Source organism: Prenolepis imparis, unplaced genomic scaffold (genome assembly GCF_030444845.1).
Source record: "Prenolepis imparis isolate NDT839.2.m4 unplaced genomic scaffold, iyPreImpa1.0 SCAF_11, whole genome shotgun sequence".
Taxonomy (NCBI): Eukaryota; Metazoa; Arthropoda; class Insecta; order Hymenoptera; family Formicidae; genus Prenolepis; species Prenolepis imparis.
Window position 1 is genome coordinate 15,979,585 of NW_028141169.1, and position 17,765 is coordinate 15,997,349.

The 17,765-nt window shown below is 43.0% G+C and overlaps 1 protein-coding gene across 1 annotated transcript; it reads left to right on the forward strand.

Moving 5' to 3' along the window:
• The first annotated feature begins 294 nt into the window (after positions 1 to 294).
• On the forward strand, positions 295 to 1,190 carry LOC145942549 (uncharacterized). Its single transcript, XM_083049380.1, has one exon. It carries the CDS (start codon positions 682 to 684, stop codon positions 1,165 to 1,167), a length of 486 nt encoding a protein of 161 aa, XP_082905506.1. The 5' UTR covers positions 295 to 681; the 3' UTR covers positions 1,168 to 1,190.
• The last annotated feature ends 16,575 nt before the right edge of the window (positions 1,191 to 17,765 follow it).

Here is a 17,765-nt window from a genome sequence, read left to right on the forward strand (position 1 = left end):
CGTTCCACAAGGAGGAAGAGGGATCGGCAGTTGATATGCCCGTAGATATACGGGCATCCGGAAATCTCCGGACTGCCGGTCCGGGCCTTTCCCGAGCCGCTCGGACGTTTCCGAGGCGGGGTCGGGAGGGCGGTGACGCGGCATGGGTGCTGGTGGAGGGCTTGCCCTCGTCCCAGTGTCCCATGGCCGCGTGGGCGGCATGAGTCCTGGCGGGAGGAGTTATCCTCGTTCCAGCGTCTCATTGCCGCACCCCGGAGTGGGTACTGGTTGGAGGGCTTGCCCTCGTCCCAGCGTCCCATCTCTGGGGAAAGCAGCGCGGGTGCTGGTTGGAGGGGTTACCCTCGTCCCAGCGTCCCGTGACTGTCTCCCCGCGCGGGTGCTGGTGGGAGGGCTTGCCCTCGTCCCAGCGTCCCGACGCGAGTTGGTGGAGCCGCCCGGACGTAATCCGGGGTCGGGGTCCACCAACGGGAGGTGACGGGCGGTAGGGCTATACGCCCGAAGATATTGGAGATCGACAAGTCGAGTGTGAGACACTCCACCAACGGCGGAATCATAATTGAAATCCCCGGAAAGGATAGAGGAAAGAAGGCTGACGCGTTGAGAGAAAGGGCAGCTGAAGTACTCGGCGAGACAGCCAAGGTCTCCAGACCCGTGGTCAAGGGCGAAGTGAGGTTGATCGGGATGGACGACTCCGTGGTAACCGAAGAGGTGGCGGACGTTATCGCGGCGACTGGCGGATGTAAACCCGCGGAGGTCAAGGTCGGTATCATCCGTCCCATGACCAATGGGCTGTACACCGTGTGGGCTCAGTGCCCGCTCGGTGCAGCGATCAAAGCCAGCGAGACTGGTAAGATCAAGATTGGATGGTTCGTCGTACGTGTGGAACTACTCAAGGCGCGACCAACACAATGCTTTAAGTGCTGGAGCCGCGGACACCTGCGTAGCAAGTGCCCGTCCGCCATAGATAGGAGCAACACATGCTTCAGATGTGCACAGGACGGTCACCCGGCACTATCTTGCACCAACCCTGTTCGCTGCGCACTGTGCGCGGAGCAGGGGAAGGACGCAACGCACCGAGTGGGCTCTGCGCAATGTAAGGCAGACTTCAAGCGAATAGAGACGGATCCGAGACGGGGGCTCGAAGAAATGGTTGTCGAAGATGTTTAAACTACTTTAGTGCAACCTATTCAACAGCTGGCGAACCCAAAACCTGTTCGAGCAACACATAATTGAGCTGAACGCGGAAGTGTGCGCGGTGCCCGATACATCCTCGACAGCCCATTCTGGTGCTGTAGCACGAATGGACTTGCGGCCATACATTGGAGAGTCGAGGGTGTCCCACAGTCCTGTACATTAGTTCACAGAGCAAGGGACTTTGTAGTGGTAAAATGTGGAAGCACACATATCATATCGTGCTACAAATCGCCCAACTCTACTCGGGGGGAGTTTTTAGACTTCCTCGATGACTTGGGAATATCCATCAGAGGTCTGGGCGGACGTACAATAATATGCGGAGACTTCAATTGTAAGTCAACGCTGTGGGGTTCCCCATACACGAACCTCAAGGGAGAACTTGCCAAGGAATGGGCTGCAGAGAACGACCTAAGAATTATTAATACAGGACTGTACCCGACCTGCGTGAGACCACAAGGATCCTCCTTTATCGACCTCACCTGGTCGACGGCGTGATAGGATCGAGTCACTTCTAAACTCTTACAGAGTAGCTAGGCGAACACTGCGACAAGCCATAGGCCGAGCTAAAACATCGGCGTGGCAAGAGCTGATAGGGACAATCGACAGAGACCCATGGGGCATGCCGTATAAGATCATGCTCAGCAAACTATGCCACTCGTCGGCGAGCCTGATGGAGACGTTGGAGGAAAACATCACGGAGCAACTCCTCAACTCACTCTTCCCGGAGGGAAGGACATACAGTCCCTCAACCATATGGGAGGGCTGGCGTTGGGAGAAAGATGACGACCGATACCTGGTAACCTCCCGCGAAGTATTTGAGACAATTAAGAGAAAGGCGGGAAGCAACACCGCACCAGGCCCGAATGGAATTAAAATGAACATCCTGGGCAAAATACCACCGGAGATGCTCCCCATGATCGCCGGGTGCTACAGCGCGTGCATGAAAAAGGGCACGTTCCCAGTCCAGTGGAAAAGGGCAATGCTGGTCCTGATACCCAAGGGAGGACCTTCCGAGGATGAAATTCCCTAGGTCAGACCTATATGTCTGCTTAATGAAGTGGGAAAGATCTTCGAGAAGATCATCGTCGACAGGCTGGACGGCTGGCTCAATGCAAACCCGCTCTACCAGCTCTCCGAGAGCCAATACGGCTTCCGAGAGGGCTAGTCAACATGCGATGCGCTAATGAGGGTACAGCAGATAGTGAACGAATCAATTGAACAGGGCGGGGTGGCAGTCGCAGTCAGCATTGATATTAAGAATGTGTTCAACTCGCTACCATGGTCCACAATTAGAGAGGCACTTGTGCGCAAAAAGGTTCCCGATTATTTGCGCAGGGTGATAGACCACTACCTATCCCAGAGGTCTATCGAATATGTGGACAGCAGAGGGAGGATAACATCCATACCGATGTTGGCCGGTGTTCCGCAGGGATCCATCCTCGGGCCCACCCTGTGGAACATCGGCTATGATAGCGTGCTGCAAGAGGGATGCGAGTTTGGATGCCGGGTCGTGTGCTACGCCGACGATACCCTCGTCCTGGCCACTGCGGACACGGTACAACTGGCTAAAACACGGGCTAGTTCACAAACTGCCCTAATAATCAACCACATCACGAGACTAGGACTCTCGGTCTCGGCGAACAAGACTGAAGTAATCCTGTTTCACGGACGTCAGAAACCCAAGACTCTGCCGACATTGATGGTCGGGGGGGAAACGATCCAATCCCGGCCGTCTATGAAATACCTCGGAGTCATACTCGACAATAGAATGACATTCCAGCCACACCTGGAATATGTCGAAACCAAAGTGGCAAAAGTCACGAGGGCCCTGAGAAGGCTCATGCCCAACCTTAGGAGCCCAAGAGAGGTGAAACGCAGACTGTACGCAAACGTCATACTATCTGTGATTACTTATGCGGCGCCCATTTGGTGCGACTGTCTGACCACTCGTAAGAATCAGGCCAGACTAAATAGACTGGTCAGAGTAATCAACCTACGCGTTGCGGCGGCATATCGCACGGTGTCGCTGGAGGCGGCTTCGGTGCTGGTGAGGATACCACCGCTACACCTGCTAGCGGCACTGAGAAAGAGGACCTATCTGAGAACTATGGATCTCAGAAACGCGGGACAATGGTCGGAATGCACGAAGGAGATCAGAGAGGCAGAGGAGTTGATCATGCGCAGGCCATACACATCGATAGACCCAACCTGTCGGGCACGCGCGTTAGGGAGGCTTTGTCGCCAGTTTTTAAAAGCTGGCTTGACAGGCAGCACGGAGGATTGGAGTTTCACATGATCCAGATTATAACAGGCCATGGCTGTTTTGGGTCATACCTACACCGAATTGGAAAGGTAGATTCTCCAAGCTGCGAACATTGCACTAGCGGGGAAAAGGACACTGCCGATCACACACTGCAAATATGCACGAGTTGGTCGGAGGAACGAGAAGCCCTGACAGAAGCGATCGGCGCTGACTTGTCGCTGGGAACAGTGATGCGAGCCATCTCCGCTACGGAGGAGGCCTGGACGGCACTCATGCGGTTCTCAAACACCGTCATGCGTGTCAAGGAGGACAAGGAGAGGCAAAGGCAGGCGCGCGAGGCGTAAGCAAACCCAATCCTCGACAGCGAGGAGGAAGAAGATCCTCGCCATAGCTCTGATAGCTAAGGACAGAGAAAGTAGGGAGTAGCCAACCAAGGGATTGACAAGTAGGGGGGGGAACTCCGATAGCTCTTCTGCGGGGAACGGCTACAGCCTCTCTCCCCGAGGGAGCTATAAGCAGAGATCCAAGCTAAATGCTTAAGGGGGGTATACTCCGGGGACTCGCCTTGATCTCAGGATCAAGGTGACTCCTCGGGGAAGGCTAGGCGAGGGGGCGCGAGGACGGCATGGGACACCAGCATCCCTCGCGAGCATCGCCCGAGACAGGACACCCGCTGGGGTTTTAGTGAGGTATACACTTGGGCCCCCTGGCCGAACCTTTCGAGGCTCGGTCAAGGGGAACAAGGACTCCCACATAACCCACGGCCTCATCCCGGAGGCGTGGGTATTCATAAAGGATTTCCCTAGCGCATAAAAAAAAGGGGTGGGGTATACTCGGGTAGCCAACCAACGGGCGCTAGCCGGTTCGTGAGTGGGCTAATATCGGGGTATACGTATAAAAAGAAAGGGGAGTGGGCCCATGGTACCTTTGGGGGGGATGTGACACCCTCTTCTCGGGGATATATGCGGGTACATGCTTATTAGAGAAGTGAACACCTAATGTAAAGGAGGGGTACGACAAGTACACACAGGCAGGAACGGCGTAAGGATGAGCGCGGAACTATGCGCGCACTGAGTTGGGTTCACAAACGTAATGTGCAAACAGTTCTTGTGGACCCAACCTAAACAGACACGGGGAACAACCTTGTGTACACGGGGGGAATTTTTAGTGCGGTAGTGGGGGTCTTTGTGACCCCCGAGTCCCACATAACCCAGTGGCCGGCCCTGGGTATCCGAAAATGGATTTTCTCCTCCCGCACCAGGCAAAAAAAAAAGGAGTGGTGAAGGGGAAAGGGAGAGGGAGGTTAGGTTAGATTATTGTGAGGTCTCCAAATGGCCAGGTTAGAGGGATGAGAAATTAGTTGTAAAAGGGTGAGGGAGAGAGGAGAGGAGGATGGGAGAAGGAGGAGGAAACAGAGGCCGGGGAGACAGGAAGGAAGGAAGGAAGGATGACACGAAAGGAGAGGAGGATGACGGCAAAAAGGGAAAATGGAAGATCTGACATGTATGTTATGTTGTTCTACACGAAGTTTTGTAAATAGAGGACGATGATAGGGTGGCTGTGAGGGGTTTGGCGGTCCCCTGAAAACGCCCCGAAATCCCTTAGGGGCCTCTGAATAAATATCTATCTATCTATCTATATTTATAATTTATTATAATTATAATAATTTTAAATATAACATATTTTAATTTAAAAAAATAACAATATTATTTTAGTTAATAGTTAATATGATTTTCTTTAGCCTCAATAACTTTTTCAAGTCCTCTTAGTATGCTTTCAATTAAATTTTTGAAATGTTATGAATCCAGATTCTTTATTTTGTCACTCTTAAATATACGATTGTTTAGAAAAAAATATAGTAATAAAAAATGACTTCTTTTTAATTAAAAACACTAAATTAATTAATAAATTTTCAAAATTTTAGTTATAAAAAACCTATAACATATTTTTTTCACCTTTATAAACCAACCAGGCTTATAGATGAGGTGATTCTTTATTTTTGCCGGTCATTGTATATGCAATAATCATTTGATGTCAAAAGAACAGTGACAAATAATAATAACAATAGCAAGACAAATTCATATATTTAAGAGGCCAAGTTTTCGAGCCATTATTAGGGTGTTATATTAAACTCAAGTTTATTCAATTTATTATACAAAACATAATAAAATATAAATGGAAAGTATAAACGTTTCAACTGCACGCAGTCTTCTTCAGTATTATAAAAATTCTTACAAACAACTTAATCCTAAACATTGGCAGTAATAAAATTACTATGAAACGAGCAATTTAGTGAAAATTTATGCGTATTATAATCAGAGATCCGGACCGAAACAAAATTAGGGTTCGGTTTCGGTTACGGTTTAATAAAATATTTAATAACTGTTCCGGTTCCAGTTTTGATAAATAAAAAAACCGAAACCGTTTAAATTATGATTTTTTCGGTTACGGTTCCGGTTTTTAAAAATTTTTACTTTTCGTTTTTCTAATTAATTTTTAAATTATATTACTTTAAAAAATTATTATTAATTTTTATGACATATAAATAAACAACACTTTATATTATACATGAAAATATATTTAGATATAGGTATATATAATATAGATAGGTACATATATAAATATATTTTCACATGTCATAAAAATTAATAATTTTTTAAAGTAATATAATTTATATATACTTTATATATGTATATATATATATATATATATATATATATAAAACGGAAAATATAATATCCTCACTGCTATCACTATTGCGATAATATATACACGTTTCAGAATATTTAGAAAATAATTATAATTGCACTTCGAGGAGACAGTTATCATGACATTTCCGTCATTTGCGCAAAAACAGAAAAAAATACCGAAAAGAACCGTAAACCGAAAATAATTTAACGGTCCGGTTATGGTTGCGGTGTTATAAATTTAATAGAATTTCAATACGGTTTACAGTTTCGGTTCTACTAAAAAACGGTTATGGAACGGTTATCGGTTTTGGTTCCGGTTCGGTCCGGGTCCCTGATTATAATGATCTCGCTCTTATTGAACTATAATTCGCATCTAACCATTGTTTAAAATAATCTGCGGTTATCTCACCAAATGCTCTATGAATATAATTAAAATTAAAGTGATTATCGTATTTAGTGTTAGATTGACGCATTGTAAGGCCAGCGTATATTAAAAAATCAAATGAGAAAGTCTTCTACGCTCGTGTAATGTTCAAAACGAATTCATATATTTAAGAGGCCAACTTTTCGAGCCATTATTAGGGTGTTATATTAAACTCAAGTTTATTCAATTTATTATACAAAACATAATAAAATATAAATGGAAAGTATAAACGTTTCAACTGCACGCAGTCTTCTTCAGTATTATAAAAATTCTTACAAACAACTTAATCCTAAACATTGGCAGTAATAAAATTACTATGAAACGAGCAATTTAGTGAAAATTTATGCGTATTATAATGATCTCGCTCTTATTGAACTATAATTCGCATCTAACCATTGTTTAAAATAATCTGCGGTTATCTCACCAAATGCTCTATGAATATAATTAAAATTAAAGTGATAATCGTATTTAGTGTTAGATTGACGCATTGTAAGGCCAGCGTATATTAAAAAATCAAATGAGAAAGTCTTCTACGCTCGTGTAATGTTCAAAACGAATTCATATATTTACAATGCGTCAATCTAAAGCCTAGTCTACAATGGCAGTAAGCAGTATAGAGTAAGCAGTATGAAATGGGAATTGCCCATTTCGTTACTCCCGGTCTTTACATCCACTAAAAACAGTATACAATGGCAATAACAAGGCTGGGAATAGAGAGTATACTGTTTTTAGTGGATGTAAAGACCGGGAGTAACGAAATGGGCAATTCCCATTTCATACTGCTTACTGCTTACTGCTTACTCTATACTGCTTACTGCCATTGTAGACTAGGCTTTACACTAAATACGATTATCACTTTAATTTTAATTATATTCATAGAGCATTTGGTGAGATAACCGCAGATTATTTTAAACAATGGTTAGATGCGAATTATAGTTCAATAAGAGCGAGATCATTATAATACGCATAAATTTTCACTAAATTGCTCGTTTCATAGTAATTTTATTACTGCCAATGTTTAGGATTAAGTTGTTTGTAAGAATTTTTATAATACTGAAGAAGACTGCGTGCAGTTGAAACGTTTATACTTTCCATTTATATTTTATTATGTTTTGTATAATAAATTGAATAAACTTGAGTTTAATATAACACCCTAATAATGGCTCGAAAAGTTGGCCTCTTAAATATATGAATTCGTTTTGAACATTACACGAGCGTAGAAGACTTTCTCATTTGATTTTTTAACAATAGCAAGGTTGGGTAGTAACTATAGTTAATTGTTGCGTATTGCGTAAATATCTTGTAGTAGTAATACTATGAGAGTTCTAACTCAGGGGCAATGAGGGGGAGTGAGGGGCGAGGGGAACCCATGGCGCGGGGGAATGACGTCACGCGGGGAGGGGGAATGACGTCACGTGGGGAGGAGGAATGACGTCACGCGGGGAGGGGGAATGACGTCACGCGGGGAGGGGAAGGCGTCCGCGATTTTGGTACCGGGTCCGCGAGGGGTCCGCGGGGAGGGGGGAGCGTCCGCGATTTAGGTGCCGGGTCCGCGAGGGGTCCGCGGGGAGGGGGGAGCGTCTGCGATTTAGGTGCCGGGTCCGCGAGGGGTCCGCGGGGAGGGGGGAGCGTCCGCGATTTTGGTGCCGGGTCCGCGAAGGGTCCGCGGGGAGGGGGAAGCGTCCGCGATTTAGGTGCAGGGTCCGCGAGGAGTCTGCGGGGAGAGGGGAATCCGCGAAAGACCGCATGAAACTTTTTGGGTGAGGGGTCTGCGGGGAGAGAGGAACGCGAAGGAGAGCGCGAGGCGCACGCGAGAGAGATGACGCAAGCGAGGCGTATATGCAAGAGCGAGAGAGATAGTGCGAGATGGTTAGGTAGCGAGATGATGCGGCGATTGAGAGCGCGAGGTGTTGCAGCGAGGCGTATATGCAAGAGCGAGAGAGATAGCGCGAGATGACGAGAGGTAGCGAGATGACGCGAAGGAGAGCGCGAGAGCTGATGCAGCGAAGGAGAGCGCGAGGTGCACGCGAGAGAGATATTACAAGAGCGAGAGAGAGATGTTGCGAGACGATGCGGCGATGGAGAGCGCGAGAGCTGATGCAGCGAAGGAGAGCGCGAGAGGCGGACGCGAGAGAGAATTTTTTAAATATTTTTTTTAAATTAATATTTTTAGGATGAGGAAGGGGAGAGGACCTATTCTAAAATAAATACAATTTTTTAAATATTTAAAATAATTTTTATTATATAACTATGTGTGTGTGTGTGTATATTTTACAAAATGTTTGTGTGTATGTGTATGTGTGTGTGTGTGTGTGTGTATTTTACAAAAATGTTTGTGTGTGTGTGTATGTGTGAATTTAAAATTTAAAATATTATATACATATACTTATACATATACTTATACATAAAATATATAAAGCAGCGCCATGATGATCGAAACACATGGGTCGATATTCCATGACGATCGACCCATGTATCACCACTTGTGGTACGAGGCGGTGCGTGAGGTGGTGGTTGCGAGGTGGCGGTGGGGCGGTGGCTGTGAGGCGGCAGGGCGGAACTCCTACATGACAGAAATTTTTATTAAATATATTTATTTATTAAACAATTTATTATTTTAATAATTTTAAATGAAAAGAAATACTTACTAGGCCCATAATGGCTCCAGAACATGTTCGGGAGGATAAGGTTCCTCCCCGAACAACTGTCGAAGGCACCACACATCATCCCATTCGCCATTAGGGACCTCTTCCTCTATGTCACCCCACAGCAGATCGTTAAAGTATCGATCATACTCCCGACTTATCCGCACCCACCTCGCAGCCACAACCTCACGCACCGACTCGTACCATAAGTCATGATACATGGGTCGATCGTCACGAAATATCATATCGACCCACCTGGGTCGATCGTCATGGCCCACTATTTCTTCAAAATTCATTTTAAAACTTTTACGATATTAACACGTCAAACGCTAGAAACTTTATGACGAACATCGCGGAGACAGACCCGCTCTCGGTAGGAAAAGTAGGGGATGTATGACATAATAGCTTGAACGCTTACTCGGCACATGAGATAAGAAAACAGATGGTCCGAGACAAAGATTCCATGATGAGAATAAGCATATGAATAATATTTAAAATTGAAACCACCTTCGAACGTCAATAGAACCACGTTCGAACCACCTTCGAACCACTTTCGAACCATGTTCAAACATCGATCGAACGTCAATCAACCACGTTCGTACCTCGATCAACCACGTTCAAACATCGATCGAACGTCAATCAACCACTTTCGAACCACGTTCGTACCTCGATCAACCACGTTCGAACATCGATTGAACGTCAATCAACCACGTTCGAACATCGATCGAACCACCTTCGAACCTCGATCAAACATCAATCAACCTCGATCGAACCACCTTCGAACCTCGATCAATCATCAATCAACCTCGATCGAACATCAATCGAACCACGTTCGTACCTCGATCAACCACGTTCGAACATCGATTGAACGTCAATCAACCACGTTCGAACATCGATCGAACCACCTTCGAACCTCGATCAAACATCAATCAACCTCGATCGAACCACCTTCGAACCTCGATCAAACATCAATCAACCTCGATCGAACATCAATCGAACCACGTACATACATCGATCAACCACCTTCGAACCACTTTCGAACCATGTTCATACCTCGATCGAACATCAATCAACCACATTCAAACCTCAATCGACTATATTTAAAAATTATAACATAAGAATGCTGTCACATGCTGAAATTAATACGAGCACGTGTGGACATATAATACTTGTATGCGTATGAGGAAAATGAGCGAACAAAGATAATATTATTTCAATATTAATTTATTCAAAAAAGGGTGTGGCGAATCATTGTGATGATTTGACCACCAATTAAATATTTTAAATACATTTTCTAAAGCACAATTTTTTACATGTTTATCGCAACGTAGGCTATAGGTAGTATCTAAGTTGTTTAATGCAGGAATATCTTCATAGTTTGCATCCAAGGTCTCAATAATGAAACCGTTTCTCGCATCGTCCATTATATTGGTCAACCATTCTCGCTTTTCATGGCCTTTTACGTACACAAGAGAGGATGTCTCTTCTTCTTCTTGTATCATACCAGCGATAGCTGTTGTAATCAAACGCTGAGCCATGCAGTATGGAACGCTTCCATCTTCCCATTGCAATCCATGATGATTTCGAGTCAACCATGAAGCTTGACGCCTCTCCGATTTTATGAGCACACCCCATGGTACGGGGCATGCGAAAAAATAATGTGAAACAACGAATCCTCTTCTCAGAATCGCCGCTTCCTTCACGATAAATCGTTTATTGAGAATAAATCCTTGCAGATCCACAAACGTCGGTACAACCATTTTGTTGCAAGAATGTTGGACGACTGATGCAGATTGTTAAAAATCTCAATCATTTATATTACATCGGAGGAGGGGATAATTGCTGATTATGTAATTTTACGAACTACGTTGGACAAAGGACAATATTCGACAACACGATCATGCAAGATGAGACAATATGCTGTAGTATTTGCCGGTACATCTTCCTTACATTCAAACTCTATTCTCACGTCCACGGTAGAATTTTTGACAGAATCATTTTGTCGCGAACAATCAATAACTGCGAGAGGACCGCAATGTAGAAATTTCGCGATAGTTAGTACATTCTCAATATCACACCCGTAATAAGATTTGCGAAAACGAGAGTACATATCAAACAAGAGTGCGAATCTATTTTTTTCAAAATCTAAATTTAAATCATCATAGGGATAAGATTCAGAGTTTAGATACAGCTTTACGTTGGCTAATTTACAATGATCGAATACAGTAACATCTTTTGTCATAATATTTTTTCTACCAGTCTGCAGTGCAAAGATCACATATCGCGGCTTTTCCAGCTGAGAAGCAGTTTTCACAGTCCATGAATGCTTGGTTGTACTATGTAGCAGAGGAAATTCGTATAGATCCCAAGCGCGAAAACTCATGTTTAAGAATTGCCCGCTTTCCAATGCTCGTAGCAAGGACAGTTTATTAACCTCATTCAATAGTACATGAGGCATACGCCATTGTATCTTGAGTAATTCAATAGCAGCTTCAGCAGGTCCATACAGACAGTTGTTGTCGTTGCGCGAACGTATCAAAATTAATTCATGGCGAGCATTAATCACAACACGTTTATAATCTTCGCAAAATCCCAATAGCACGTTGAGCGGCACGCAAAAGTTGAACATACAAATTTCATTACATGACCCATTATGTGTCATATCCCATCCAGCATTCTTCAAGATTTTACTTCTCTCGGTTGTTAAAGAAACATAATTTTTCATCGTTGAAGTTATTCCAACGTTTCTGTTGCGATCAATCTCCACACCATTGAGTTCATATCGAATTTCATCAAACATGAACGCAACACAATTATTTGTTAATATCATCGTTTCATTTGCATCTATTTTAGATGTTATCAACTTTCCCTCGACATACAAAAAGCTTTCGCACGGCAACGTGTACAAATCCTGGTGGTGTATAGGTATCCGTATCTCGTCGCTATGTCCAAGCGATGTGTTAGCATATGGATTGTATGTATGTGTCTCAACCTTGACGATACGATCATCAAAGACTGGTTCACCACCAATATTCAAAATATCAATCATCTTTTCGTACGATGAATCCCAATGATTTTAAAAATTCGCGATTCAATGCGCTGAGTTTCTTTTTAGTGTAACGAGATCTCTGATTATTGTCGCTCACTGCCGCAGTTGCTCTCGCAAAAGTATTGTCCCTCGTAATGTTCCTCGTAAAATTATTATCTCTCACGTGCTCCGTATCATTTAGCACGAGCATCACACGCTAATTTTGTCGACGCCGTACGTGCAATCTTACAGTAACTTCCTCTCCTCGAAAATCCAACAATCGTCCTTCTTGATCAACAATGCGTATCGTTAGATCAGTAATGCTCCGTACGACGATCGGGAGATAAATGATCTGTGCAGGCGTTTCCGATATCTTATATCCTGGCGGCACGCTCGGTGAAAATTCATGTATCGTGTGTACGCGCTTGTCATTACTGTACGCACCAGTGGTGACGCTACATTCTATACGGATAATATTCACGCTAATAATATTTATAGGTAAATCCGAATCATGCCATTTGTGAGGTTGCAATATACGATTCGATGAGAATCCCAACAACGATCCTATATTGTGTGGTTTATTAAAGTTTATTCTATAGATGCATTTGATTTCGCTCTTTAGAGTATTATGATTGGCGCGAAGCGCTATTGCATCTTCATTCTGCTCTTTATTGGAAGGATATTGTGAAATTGCACGTCTCAGATACTCATCTATAGCATGTATTTCGTATGATCCTTCGGGTATTGTAATTTCCTTGTCATCGTTATCAAAGTAAAATTTATTATTCTTAGAATTTACATTCGGAATCGTATGATAAGTTTCAAAATCTGTTAAACCGAGCTCATAATCACCATTCGATAAATCTATAGCTGGAAAGTAGCTTACAGCGAGAACGCTACTTTTGCCAGTCAACGTTAGTGTTAGCGGCATGTTGTCAAACTGAATCGTGATGATGGATTGACAGGTTTTATATCAACCGTTTGAAGAAATCGTAAACACAATTGTCCACAATTATTCTGATTATAATTTTGATAGGATGTGTGATTGTATTCTATTTTCGTAACATTTAAATATTGCACCAACTCTTTGGGTGGTCGTAGATTACCAAAACTATCGAAATATATTGATCGATTTCCCCTCTTTACATATGCTACCCAATGGGTACCGGAACCATCAACGTCATCCAAATTTACAATACCGCTCTCATTTTGTCGCACACCGTTTATTGGTAAATTATTGCGCATGAAAACACCTCTAAAGAATGGTATACGCATACGTCTTGCCAGTTGTTCTAATTGTACATTAGTTGTTACACCCACAGGCATTTTTAGCGTTTTTTTTTTGACGTTTTTTTTTTTCTTAGTTGAGAATCCCTGTCCACGCTTGTATGGAGCGAGATAAACTCCACGACCTTCCATAGCGCGATTATGACGTTGCATTTCTTCAAGCTGACGTTGCGCAGCCTTGCTATCATTCACAGCCTTTGCGACTCCCGCTGATCCACCGGCCAACGAACCGAGAACACCCAACAATGGTAAAATTGGCAAGATACCACCACGCTTCGCCACAGACAGTATTCGTTTCTTCTTCTTTTTCAAAGATTATTTCGTCTTCATCCCCATACCGAATTTTGTCTTTGCTTTCATAGCTGCCCAAACAGTCGTAGCGGCTGCTCTTTCACCAAGAGTCGAATCTCTCGCAGTAATACGTTTTCGCGCTTTCGCAGCGAGTATATTATCAGCAACGTGTCGGTCTCTGAGGGCGTTGCTTTGAGAATATGCAATATCGTGCTCGCGACACGCAGCATCCAATGGATTAATGCCTCGATCACCTCTAGCCAATCGCTTTTCTAAATGAGTCCCCGGACCGCAAAACTGATAGCCGGGGATATGTAATTCGATCGGAAGTGCGTTTATCGCGCGATTAAAGAGACCACTACCTATTTTCGTTGACATTCGCTGCAATCCTTTATCATCGGCGCTGGACCGTCGATGTGCGTTTGCTGCCACGGTCGATTGTAATGTTTGAAACATCGACGACAGGTCTGAATCTCTGGATCCGCCTTTATGTGTTCCGGAAGCTTGTCCCACACGTAGTGGATGTGATTTTCATATCGCAATAAAAATGCTTTTGGTACAAATTGCAGCTGTTCGGCGCTTAAACCGTGAATATCGGAAGCACTTGTTAGCAGAACAAACATTTTTTCAATACTGAGTGATTCATGGTTCCGCACAGCTATAAATAGGCTCTCCATAACTCATTCATTCATTCGAGAGAAAACATGCGGTTCGTTCAGCAATCGACGATAATCAAAGTTACAAATTTCGATGATAAAACACGGTTGATGTCGGATAAAGAAATACGCAGACATGGAAACATACTACCGAATACTATACGCGGAATCATTTGCGGTCCTTCGAATTGTGGTAAAACTAACGCGTTGATTAGTTAGTTTGATTGAAAGCCCGCACGGTGTTTGCTTCGAGAACGTGTACGTATACTCGAAATCAGTGGTATCGAAATGTCGATTAATAAATTTGGATTATCACTTGGAACATCGAATAATAATTCATATTATCAATGGGATGGATTACTAAGAAATTACGTGCGCGATAATACTCTGTGTATAACAGCCTCCGGCTATGACGCAAGGTCGCGCAAGATACGACGTGTAGCGCAACCAGAAGATGATAATGATGCAGCCAACAAACGATATGTCGAAGCGAGTGTCAAGCTTTTGAGAGATCAACAGAAAGAAATTGAGAAAAAAATAATCAGGCTTGAAAGAAATATGCAGGCGCTATTATTAACGCTGGATAAAATGGCTGTAACGCAGACTACATCAAAAGATACATAAAGAACTGTACGTGAAAATTATATCACATTATTACAAATATGCCTCGATCAAACACCTCTGAAAAGCAGCTACTCGTGGAGGAATTGCACGCTCCAGCGAGAAGAAATTTTCCGCGTAGACGTGTCATAGTACATGGATACGACGACCTGTGGCAAGCTGACGTGGTCGAGATGCGTCCTTATGCAAGAGTCAACAAAGGATACAATTACATACTCACCGTCATCGATGTGTTGAGCAAGTATGCATGGGCCCTGCCGCTCAAGAATAAGAGCGGACGCGAAACAGCTGACGCTATCGCTGAGATAATTCGAGATAGCAAGAGATGTCCGAGAAACATGCAAACCGATAGAGGAAAAGAATTTTACAATGCAAATGTGCAGAAACTCGTAAAAAAACACAACATCAATCATTACTCGACGTATTCTGTTATGAAAGCCTCAGTAGTGGAACGATTTAATCGTACTTTAAAGTACAATATGTGGAAAATGTTTACACTTAATGGTAATTACAAGTGGATCGACGCGCTGTCCCGACTCGTTGCAGAGTACAATGCGCGAAAACATCGCACTATCGGTATGAAACCTATCGATGTTACTCCGCAGATTGCCGAAAAACTTTTAAATACGGTATACAGTAACATAAAAATTGCTGCTCCAGCAAGATTCAAAGTAGGCTGTCAGGTACGCGTGAGTAAATTCAAGACCGTCTTCGAAAAAGGTTTTACACCAAATTGGACTACTGAAATATTTAAAATTATCAAAGTGCAGAAAACTAATCCTGCGACATATATACTTGAAGATTTGCGCGGAAATTCCGTCGCCGGAGGATTCTACGAGTATGAGCTACATCATGTTGCAAATCCCGATGTATATCTCGTGGAAAAGGTTTTGCGGAAAAAAGGCGATGATGTTTATGTGAAATGGTTGGGACTGGATAAATCTCACAACTCATGGATTCATAAAAATAATTTATTATAAACATTTATTTAAAATATTTGCACACTATTTTACAATATATTTATCTAATAATTTTATAAATACAAATATACATATAATATACATATTTATATAAAATATACATATACAAAATATACAAAATATACATATTTTACAACAAATATTATTTACAAAGGTATTTTATAATGTCCCCATGGTAATGTATCAGTGGTTTCAGGTATGATATACCGCTTGTCATCGTGAGGACTTAGAGCAATTTTCGTCTCGCGAATGGTGTATACTTCATGCAATTTCGATCTTATACATGACTGACTACGTGCCATTTCAATCTCTTCATTCAAACACCGCGTGTAATCATCAAACGTTATCGTTCTCGCGACAACGTTACTCTTGACACCTTTTACTTTTTTGGTATCTTTCTTACCATCCACTCGTAATGCATACATTTTTGCTCTAAGCCCTACAAATTCGGTCATTATCGTACCGTTATTTTCATCTTTCATTAGACCTGGCACTTTTTTATTCACGAGCGGTATACCATACACATTGTCAGCAGCGTAATCGCTCGTATCAAATTTGCTTACGTCGCGCTTTATATTCTTATACACATCTTCACATTCGATGTGGTATATTAGGCTGTCTGTGTCTGTGTACATTACCCTGCATCTGTCGCGATATAGCGGTGACATGTACTCGTGATGAAATTCGTATAAACATGTTTTGGAGATGTCGAGTATGCACATGCCAACATAGATTGGTTTGTAAAATTTTACTTCGAGTTTACGTAATTCTACAGCGATTAGATTTTCTGAAAAGATGCTTCTACTGTGGAAATTTGGTTTCGCAATCATTGCCTCTGCACCGTATCTTCCTTCCCAATGTGTAATAAGTTTTACATCAACCCGATTACGCACATTTTCCATCGTTTTGCCGAATACTGCGTTATTCATCAATTTATATAAATTTTTTTCAAAATCATTTTTCGCGTGTGTTCTAAATTGCGTATTAAGTTCGATATAATTTCGAAGCCATGGAGATTGCGCGAATTGTAATATGCGATGTATTTTTGCAACGCGAAGGCCGTGACGCGTACATTGCTGCAGGTTGCGGTAGTGTATCACATATCGCTTCTTGTTGTATAGCGTTGCGAAAAGCTTATCTTCCCGCTTGCCTGGTGGTTTGTCGCGTGTCGGGCAAAACGGTAGGTCAGTGTGCGCATCGTGAAGACATTGTGGATATTCTAAATCTACTTCAAGGATGTAACCTGTATGCGAATCGAGCGCGATAGATGATAAATTGAAACTAGACATGTCATCGACCCATTGAAAATCAGCATATGGCAACGGTTGACACATTGCCCATCCATACAAATTATTTACATCGAAATACATTAGATATGAAGATGGTTTCAATGGATCGTACGACTGCATATACTTGTTATTAGCGTGTGCATATCTGTTTGAACATTGACTCAGACCACCGCGTATACCCCGTTCTATAAACATTACCATGTCGATATCGGTAAGCAATTCAAACGTAATATTTGTATGTTTTAGCATCGCATCCCACGTATACCCGGGGAGAGTATAATAATACGCAGGGTCGAGCCCATAACTCTCGATGCAAGTGTCGCGGAAATTTTCAAAAATGTCGGCTAATAACAAGACATCAGTTTTTAAATATAAGTCGCTATATTCGCCCAGCGTT